The sequence below is a fragment of the Moschus berezovskii genome, chromosome 6, assembly GCF_049115385.1.
Source record: "Moschus berezovskii isolate FMDL1 chromosome 6, NW_MosBer_1.0, whole genome shotgun sequence".
Classification (NCBI taxonomy): domain Eukaryota; kingdom Metazoa; phylum Chordata; class Mammalia; order Artiodactyla; family Moschidae; genus Moschus; species Moschus berezovskii.
Window position 1 is genome coordinate 68,937,804 of NC_142465.1, and position 10,411 is coordinate 68,948,214.

Consider the following 10,411-nt stretch of genomic DNA (forward strand, 5'->3'; position numbering starts at 1 on the left):
TATAAAGTATTTTTCTAAATTAAAAAAGTGCATATTCACTGTAGTCTTAACTTTGATTTTTTTAAACATTCAAATTCTGTTTGGGTCCTGGGCATGCATCTGCCACATGTCTTCCCAAGAAGCACAGCATTGCTTTGGGGTGACTAAGTGCTTTTGTCCCAGTGGAGGACTCCAGAAGATACTGTTAATTTCTGTTTTTGGTTAAAATATTAATTGGTACTGTTTCCTTGTTCAGACCCGTGAGGAGTGGCAGAATGTGTTCCTCATAGCTGCCTTGGTGCACTACAGTGGCGTAATCTTCTATGGGGTCTTTGCTTCGGGGGAGAAACAGGAGTGGGCAGACCCCGAGAACCTTTCTGAGGAGAAGTGTGGAATCATTGACCAGGATGAATTAGCTGAGGAGACAGAAGTCAACCATGAGAGTTTTGCAAGTCCCAGAAAGAAGATGTCATATGGAGCCACCACCCAGAATTGTGAAGTCCAGAGAAAGGAATGGAGAGGACAGAGAGGAGTGACCCTCAACGAGGAAGAGCTGACATCCTACCAGAACGAAGGGGAAAACTTCTCAGATGCATCCTAATGTCTGAGGGGCACTTCCGGCTCCTCTGCACTTTAGAACCAGAAAGTATCCATACCCATTGTCTTCTCCATAGGCTGGCTTGCCAGGGGGTTAACTCTAGGGATGTTGCATGTGGGGGAGCAGGGAGAGATTTACTCAGCAGTAAGGAAACAACTTGCTCTAAGTTCATAAGATGTATGGCTATAAGTTTTTTGATTTGCAGTTGATTCTGCTCTCAAAGAATAAACTATTCAGGAAGGGATGATTGGAAGAATAAGATGAAATGTCATGTCTTTCAAAGAAAAATAGAAGGAAATGGGGATGTTTGGCCTGGAGGAGACAAAAAAATATCTGCTACTACATTTCTGAGAGCAGCCATGCAGAGGTGGGTTTCCTATTCCTAATAAAGGCCACTGCTTTCAAAGGCCCTGTATTGTGCCAGATGCTTTATTATATTCTCATTTAATCTCCACACCCCATGACATACATTTCTTATCCCCATTTTACAACTGAGGAAAAGAAAGCAACAAAAGATGGACTTGCTCAGGGTCATCCTGCCAGAGGCAGTGCTGAGAATACGTGTGTGCATGCATGCTCAGCCATGTCCGACTCTTTGCAACCCCATGGACTTCAGCCCTTCAGGCCCTTCTGTTCATGGGATTTCCAGAGAAGAATACTGGAGTGGGTTGCCATTTCCTACTCCAAGTGTTGAGATTGGTGGAGTCCAAAATAGATGTCAGTTTTGGAGACGAAGGTTTTGCTTCAGGTTAGAAGAGATATTTTTAATAATGAAAACTATAAATGGAGTGGGTTGTCATGTGGATAATTCCCTATCTTGGCAGGCATGGAGGATGGAAAACATTTGGGTTGATGTGGCAGAGAACATTCAAACATTGTATGGGGGACTGGATTCAAAGATCCTTAGGGCCCTAGGTCGGAGAAGGCAATGGCAAGCCACTCCAGTACTCTTGCTAGAAAATCCCATGGATGGAGGAGCCTGGTAGGCTGCAGGCCGTGGGGTTGCTAAGGGTCGGACACGACTGAGCGACTTCACTTTCACTTTTCACTTTCACACATTGGAGAAGGAAATGGCAACCCACTCCAGTGTTCTTGCCTGGAGAATCCCAGGGAAGGGGGAGCCTGGTGGGCTTCCGTCTATGGGGTCACACAGAGTCGGACACGACTGAAGTGACTTAGCAGCAGCAGCAGCAGCAGGGCCCTAGGTAATCTGAGAGCCAAATGAGTCTGTGAATTCATATGAATGTGAAAGTTGCTTAGTTGTATCCAACTCTTTACGACCCTGTGGACTGTAGCCTGCCAGGCAACTCCATCCATGGGCTTTTCCAGGCAAGAATACTAGAGTTGGTTGCTATTTCCTTCTCCAGGGGATCTTCCCGACCCAGGGATTGAACCCAGGTCTCCTGCATTGCAGGCAGACTCTTTACCATCTGAGCCAGCAGGGAAGCTCATAACATGAATTCATACTTTTCTTATATTTTTTAAATAACAAGAGCCACAGACTATATGAGAGATTCAAATAGGTTTAAAAAAAAGAAGAGGAAAAATGAAAAACTAAGCAAAATAACAAAGTTCCAGGAATCTGATGGTCAGAATGGCTGAGAAGAAGTAAACTAAATTTCACCTCTTCAGGGAATTTCCTGGCATCCTGTGGTTAGGACTCTGCCATTCCACTGCAGGGGGCCCAGTTCAATCCCTGGTCAGGAAAGTAGGCTCCTACAAACTGTGTAGTGTGAGCTAAAAAATATGATTTAAACCCATCACAATGTCAAGAATATGGTTAAATAATGTCCCAAATTACTTGTAAATCTTAAGACATTTAGTAATTTAAGAAGTTGGTTCATGCATTTTATTAGGTAAAATTCTTAGAAGAGTCCTCTATTTTTTTAAAAAAATGTATGTCTACTGTTTTGGCTGGTGATACTAGGAAGTTTGATCAATTAGACAAAATTATGATGGAAGTATTCCTAATGACCTTACTCAGAATGATATTAAGGGAAACCACAATAACACAGCAGTAGTTAAACAGTGAAATACTAGAACGTAAACATCTGGGACAATTAGATCTGTAGTTAGTGTTGAAAAGCTTATCTTTAAGGCAGTAACATGGATACTCTCTAAATATATTTTAATATTTAACGATATTTGAAAACAATGTTGGCATGTAAAAATGTTGCTTGAAAATAAAATTATTTTCCTTTTTATTGTTTTGAAAAGTTTAATTCTACTTTCAGAAGAAAAAGTATTATAGAAAAAATGGTAGATTTACTTGTAGTTTGTTATTGTAGGATTTTTTTTTCTAATTTCTCCCATATATATATATTTCTGGTCCCTAACTGTATCAGCAGAATTGTAATGTATTTTATAAAAAGAATACTTTTGGGGCGAAAATGCCTGACTCTCTATCAAATAGTATTATTTATGTCATTGGTGTATCATTTATGTTATTATATGTATTTAAATCTCTTTAGTGAAACTGTAACTTAGAACAGTTCCTGGCACATAGAAAGTGCTCAATAAACATTACTTATCATCATCGTTATCATCTTTTAACCTTTTTTGGGTTGAAAAGAAAGCATGTTGTTTCATTTTCACTCGACAAGATTTATTGTGAAAGTCGTGCCATTTTCTAAGTAAAAAAAAAAAAAGAGAGAAATTTATGGTAGCCAGTGTTTTCTTTTTTTCTTCTGTTCATGAAGTCAATAACTATTTTAAGAACTCATGGTAATCCTTAAGGCAATATTGCAGATTGTGACACAAAGTTGTACTTACTCCAACATTTGAAGTCAGCAGCATATATAGAAATTTGATAAATTACTTTGATAAATCAAAGCCCTTAGGGCACCTGTCCCTTGTCCTTACAGTATTTAAAAAATGGGGTCCTAAGTCATGGTGTTAGAAACTAGAAAACACATTATTTTGTTGTGTTGGGTTTAGTGAAGGTTGCAATGAACAAATAATTATATTGGAACATCAGGCAAGTGTATTGAATGGTTTGCAAGTTACAGTACATTTTGCTGCAAATATTCATTTGTAGGTCAGTTCTTAGAGGCAAACTATGGATTCTAGCAAGAAGGGAAGGAGACCTGAGGTGCTAGATTCTTGAGACAAGGAAGTTTGACTGGTCCTTTTTAAAAAGTTTTGGAACTTTTTGGAAAGTGAAAGTTATGGAACATGAACATTACAAGAAAAATAATAATTGTTTAAGAAATAATGACACATTTATTATCCCTGCCTGTGTGTTAAATTCAAAGTAAAAATTGGAACCTACTGTTTCTATTTCACACTGATTCCTTCTGAGCCCAACAAACCTTTTCCTCCCTCCCTGTTTCTTATCTCAGTTAATTACATCACCCTTTCACTGGAGCTAAATCTTTGAGTCATCTTTGACTTTAAAAAAAAGTAGCCTTTTCTCTCTTCCCTGCCAAGTCCACTTAACTTTATTTTCAATCTGGAGCTCAGTGTCTTACATCACTTTTGGAAATTTTTCAGCTATTCTCTCTTAGTATACTGCTTTTGGCCCCTTTTTTACTGTAGGCTCTTTCTGAGAACCCAGAATGGATGCTAGTCTGTGGGTAGCACTCTGACCATCACTTCTGATGGTTCCACAATGCTTTTGAGCAGACATTAAAAACATTTTTTTTGTCTTTTCTAGTGTGGAGTTGGTCTGAACTACCTAGTCTGCCATTAATGGATGCTGAAGTCCCTTTTAATTTTATCTTTACAAGTTCTCTAGAACTAATTTATTTCCCTAAGGTTATTGTGGTATTAAATTAAACCTCAAATATCAGCAAATGTTTATTTCTCTCTTGTGTTACTAGCTGAGTGTGGGTTGGATTGGGTGGACTAAACAGTTAGTCAGGTACCCGGCATTTATTTTTTCTCCACTTACCATTTTGTAGTTCACAATTTGGAACATATAAACAATTTTTAAAATATACGTTTCCATTATAGGTTCAGTTCAGTTCAGTTGCTCAGTCGTATCCTACTCTTTCCAACCCCATGGACTGCAGCACACCAGGCTTCCCTGTCCATCACCAACTCCCAGAGCTTGCTCAAACTCATGTCCATGGAGTTGGTGATACCATCCAACCATCTTATCCTCTGTTGTCCCCTTCTTTTCATGAATTCAACCTTTTCCAGCATCAGGCTTTTTTCTAAGGAGTCAGTTCTTCGCATCAGGTGGCCAAACTATTGGAGTTTCAGCTTCAGCATCAGTCCTTCCAATGAATAGTCAGGACTGATTTCCTTTAGGATTGACTGGTTTGATCTTGCAGTCCAAGGGACTTAAAAGTCTTCTCCAACACCACAGTTCAAAAGCATCAATTCTTCAGTGCTCAGCTTTAAGAAAGCTGAGAATAATTACAGGTTGTTATAAGGTATTGAATATTGTTCCCTGTGCAACAGTCCTTGTTGTTTATTTTATATGAGGTCGTGTGTATCTCTTAACACATACTCTTAATTTATCCACCCCTCCCCCTGCCCCCCTTTGGTAACTTTATTTTCTACGTCTGAGTCTATTTTTTTGTATGTAGATTCATTTGTATAATTTTTTAGATTCCACATATAAGTGATATCATATGTTTGTCTTTCTCAGTGTGACTTACTTCACTTGTACGGGAATCTCTGATCTGTCACTGGTGCTGCACGTGACAATATTTCAGTCTTTTTTATAGTTGAGTAGTATTCCATTGTATGTATATACCACACTTCTTTATAAGATTTGATATCACCGTGAACAAAGAAGTGGGGAGGGAGGAGGCGGCACTCTGGCTTTTCACTACCTTTCCTGGAAATGCAGTGTTATTTCTGCTCCTAGTTTGGGTGCAGAATAAAGGAAAGCATGTGAATTACTGAGAGAGCACTAGTTGCTTCTGTTACTCAACTCTACTAGGTAGGGGTCTTGTGAACTCTCACTGGTCATATTGAAAGATTCTCCTAACCCCGAGTGCCAAAAATGCCGTGATTGTGCTACACGATATTCTGGGAGATTGGAATTAAGTTGTAGGGAGCAAATCTTGTATGGAAGGGGTATTTGGGACCCTTACAGGAGAAACCACAGAGATTGATATCTTTATTAGAATCAAAAGTCATTACAGTACAGTAGATTTTGGTCTGATTCAAACCTGGCCTTAATAGCTATGCGGACCAATTTGAAGAGCTAAGGAAGCTGAAATTTTCTTTAAATTTCATTTCTCCCTGGATCCTGGACCTTGTGCTAGGCCCTTTCCATATATGATCTGATTTAACTCTCATGGCCACTCAATGAGGAAATTTCAACTATTTATTCCCAAGTATTTAACTATATTATTAAAATATAAATGGTGTTTCAGAGCAGAACTTATACTCAAGAACTCTAATGGCCATATTTTAATCTTAATTCTTTTTTAAAAGTTGAAATATATTGATTTACAATATCATATTAATCTTAACTAAATAGTAATCTTTATTCGATGTTTAATCTGTTCTCCACCTCTTCTCCTGGTGGCAGTAATTTCAGACAATGGTAATTCTTAAAGTCACGACAATGGCCCAGTAATTTCAGGAAGGTGTGAGCGAACTGATGGAATGAGCTCTGGTAGTTTGATCCAGATCCCAATACGGGGCCAGGTGAAAAACCAGATGAACAGGTGAGATCCCTCTTCTCACCAACTGCTGGACTGGAGTGAGACGGAAGAAAACCCCTAGGGGAAGCAGGGGCCCCTCTATTTTCCCAATTTTCCCTGGTGACCCCGATAGGAAGGCTGAACCCAACGCTTACTCTGTGTGTGTATGTGTGTGTGTGTGTGTGTGTGGTGGTGGTGGTGGTGGTGGGGAGTTGCAGGGGGTTGCCAGAAGTTTGAATTTCTCTCAGGCATCCAAGATATGGAAACACAAACACTGTCCAGATGCTCAGTACATGCCCTGCGTGGAATAGAGGCTCAACAGACATTTTTTCAAAATCTGATGTATTTAAGGATGATTATGCTGGAGGTGATTTTCAGGTTGATTCGTCAAACATGGCAAGTTAAATGTAAGTCTGCTTCCTAAGATTATAATAAAGGAATAAAAGAGCACAAAAATTTTCCAGGACAAGGAGAAAGGAAGAGACAACCACATTTGGGGAATGAAATAAGGATCAGTTCAGTTCAGTTCAGTCGCTCAGTTGTGTCTGACTCTTTGCAACCCCATGAATCACAGCACGCCAGGCCTCCCTGTCCATCACCAACTCCTGGAGTTCACTCAAACTCATGTCCATTGAGTCGGTGATTCCATCCAGCCACCTCATTCTCTGTAGTCCCCATCTCCTCCCACCCCCAATCCCTCCCAGCATCAGAGTCTTTTCCAGTGAGTCAACTCGTCGTATGAGGTGGCCAAAGTATTGGAGTTTCAGCTTTAGCATCAGTTCTTCCAGTGAACACCCAGGATTGATCTCCTTTAAAATGGACTGATTGGATCTCCTTGCAGTCCAAGGGACTCTCAAGAGTCTTCTCCAGCACCACAGTTCAAAAGTATCAATTCTTCGACGATCAGCTTTCTTCACAGTCCAACTCTCACATCCATACATGACCACAGGAAAAACCATAGCCTTGACTAGACGCACCTTGGTTGGCAAAGTAATGTCTCTGCTTTTTAATATGCTATCTAGGTTGGTCATAACTTTCCTTCCAAGGAGTAAGCGTCTTTTAATTCTCTGGCTGCAATCAGCATCTGCAGTGATTTTGGAGCCCCCAAAAATAAAGTCTGACACTGTTTCCACTGTTTCCCCATCTATTTCCCATGAAGTGATGGGACCAGATGCCATGATCTTTGTTTTCTGAATGTTGAGCTTCAAGCCAACCTTTTCACTCTCCTCTTTCACTTTCATCAAGAGGCTTTTGAGTTCCTTTTCACTTTCTGCCATAAGGGTGGTGTCATCTGCATATCTGAGGTTATTGATATTTCTCCTGGCAATCTTGCTATAAAGATCATTTATTTTTCTTTAATGTGTTACTTCCTATTATATATTGGTATATATTGGTTCAGACAGTCTGAACCTTACAAGAGACCTAAGGATTCACAGTGTGAGGGGTGGGAACTCACTTTCTAAGACAAAGGCTTACAGTCATTGACATTTGGGGGTTTCCCCATCAAAATAAGTAGACCCCTGTGCAACCTTTTCCTGTGGAGGCCACCCACCATGCCCTTCCAATGGGAATAAACATTCATTCATTCAATCTACAATTATTTATCATCTATAATGAGCATTTCAATCATTGAGCACCTATAATGGTCTAGGCACTGGGAATAGAAAATAAGTGAACAAAATAAGTCTCTGCTCTTATAGAGTTACATTCTAGAGGGCAGACACGGCAAGTAAGCAGGTTGATAATTAAATTCAGTATATGGCATGTGAGAGGGTGATAAGTGCTAAGACAAACATAGAACAAGGTAAGGGGATAGGGAGTGAGGGGGTTGGCATATTCAGGGATGTAGTGAACTTTCAGCAGAGACCTAAAGGCAGTGAGGAAGCAAGTCAGGAGCCTATTTGGGCCAAGGGTTCCAGGAATAAGAAAAAGCAAGTACAAAGGCCGTGCATGAAGTGGGAATACACTTGACATATTTAAAGAACACCAAGTCTTTTAAAGTGTTCAGATTCTAGACATATTTTGAAGGAAGACAGAACATTTGCTGAGAAGCAGAAGACTGGGGAGGATCAGACTTGGTAGGGGGAGAAATCCAGGATCAAAAATTTTTGACATGTTTGACTTGGGAATTTTATTTGCCTATTGATTGCTGGGTAGCAATACCAGTGGGCAGTGGAAGGCAGTCTGGGATTCAGGGCAGAGGTCAGAGCTGGAGCTGTACATTCATAAGTCATTGTCACATCATACCAATGGTAGTTAAAGCCTTGAGACCCAGATGAGATCATCAAGACTTGCACATGATTGAGCCCTGGGAGCACTCCAACAGAGAGAGATGTCAGGAGGTAAGGAGGCATTAGCAGAGGATATGGAGAAGCGAGGGAGCAGGCTAGAGAAGGGGACCCAGAGAGGATGGCATCCTGCTGCTAGGTGAAGAAAGAACGGCTTGAAGGAGGGGTGATGGTTAGCGTAGGGTCAGGACACAATCAGTTGCATCAAAGCTGCTGTTAAATGAAGTAAGAGGGCTGAGAATGGGCCATTGGAATCGGCGGCATGGAGGTCACCGGTGACCTTGATAAGAATCATTTTAATGTAGTGGTGAGGATAAAAGCCTGATGGAGTGTATTCCACAAAGGCTGGACTTTTTACTGTCTTCCTCTTACATATGAATAGACAGCCAAAGATTGCTGAGAGTTCAGGAAAGTTTCCAATACTAAAGACAGACTCAACGGTGACAGGGAGGAAGGTAATTGGAGGAAACCCAACATCTCAGGGAGTAGAACAAACCTTAATCTAAAAGAGAAGAAAAGCTACTGCGTGCATGACACAAAAAGGTTTCTTTTTTTTTTTTTAAGGAAGAAATGTCCAGAGAAGCAGATATGGCTAGATAGAATTTTGAGTCTGGGAGGTGACTGTGACTCCAGGGCTGGAAAGTTCTTCAAACACAGGAACAGGAACAGCACAGAGTAACCTCTTTCTCTTCTTTTCCCCCTTTCCTCCCTTCTCCTCTCCCTTCTCTCTCTCTCTGCCATTACATGACAAAATTAAAACAATTTAGTAATGACTTTGGTGTCCTTTGTTTAAGGGAAACAACCCATGTCTGAGGGGCGGTAGGGAGGGGTAGTTTAATGCTTACTAGCAGTGAAGCAGTCTTCCCAGCGATTTTGGGCAAGAGAAAAATTTTACAAAATGTTAGAAGAGACAACTCAGAAGCTGGGTGTGCTTGGTCGAGGATGTCCTAATAAGGCGTGCAGGTCCTATTTTCTAGGATGAGGTGAGCTCACCAACGCCGAGTTGGAGGATGGATTGGGGTTAGATTTCAGGGTCAGGTGTATTCTGTCAAGTGCGGACTGAGGTGTGATTTGCGAAGTGGGCGGGGCCATCTTGGGATCCTGACAAGTTGAGTTAACCTTCTCAGGCCTACTGATGATGTCTGGATCCTGAAGTAAAGCTGAAGTCAAATAACTCAGACATACCATGGAGGTGAGAGCCTTTTGACCCTTTCGGCCATCTATATGATGACTTCTGTAGGATCCGGGCAAACGGGCTAGAGAGTTGCTGCCAGGTGGATCTGCTTCTCTTTTTTCCTCAGCTTTATCTGGTGGGGCAGGATGGAGCCACGTTTCAGTCAGGCTTGTGGCTGAGCAGAACTAACCTGCCGTATGAAAACGAGGCGAAGAAGGGGAACATTTGTTGATGAAATTAACTTCGCCACAAATTTCATACAGATACAGTCTCACAGGAAAGGAGGAGCGAAGACAGATCCTGAAGCCGGCTGTGTGCTTAGTCGCTTAGTCCTGTCTGACTCTTTGCGACCGCATGGACTGCAGCCCGCCAGACTCCTCTGTCCATGGGATTCTCCAGGCAAGAATACTGGAGTGGGTTGCCATGCCCTCCTCCGGGGGATCTTCCCAACCCAGGGATCGAACCCAGGTCCCCTGCACTGCAGGCGGATTCTTGACGGTCTGAGCCACCAGGGAAGCCCAAGAATACTGGAGTGGGTTGCTCTTTCCTTTTCCAGGGGAACTTCCCGACCCAGGAATGGAACCGGGGTCTCCTGCATTGCAGGCGGATTCTTTACCACCTGAGCTACCAGGGAAGCCCCCTGAAGCAGGTGAAAGCCACTAATGTTGTGGGTCATGGTTGTGAGGTGTAGGTACTGGAGACCTGCAGACTTCTCAACATGAGGTCTATGAACACCCAAGAAAATATGAACCAGATGGTAAGCTGT

General features: G+C 41.6%; 1 protein-coding gene across 2 annotated transcripts in view; it reads left to right on the forward strand.

Annotated features, from left to right (window-relative positions):
- Positions 1-3,216, forward strand: part of SLC17A8 (solute carrier family 17 member 8) — a 43,727-nt gene extending 40,511 nt beyond the window's left edge. For both annotated transcript variants that reach the window (XM_055396059.2, XM_055396058.2), the window contains one exon: positions 236-3,216. In XM_055396059.2, the coding sequence (XP_055252034.2) occupies positions 236-580 (345 nt within the window). In that variant the 3' untranslated portion in view covers positions 581-3,216. The remainder of the gene's footprint in view (positions 1-235) is intronic.
- The last annotated feature ends 7,195 nt before the right edge of the window (positions 3,217-10,411 follow it).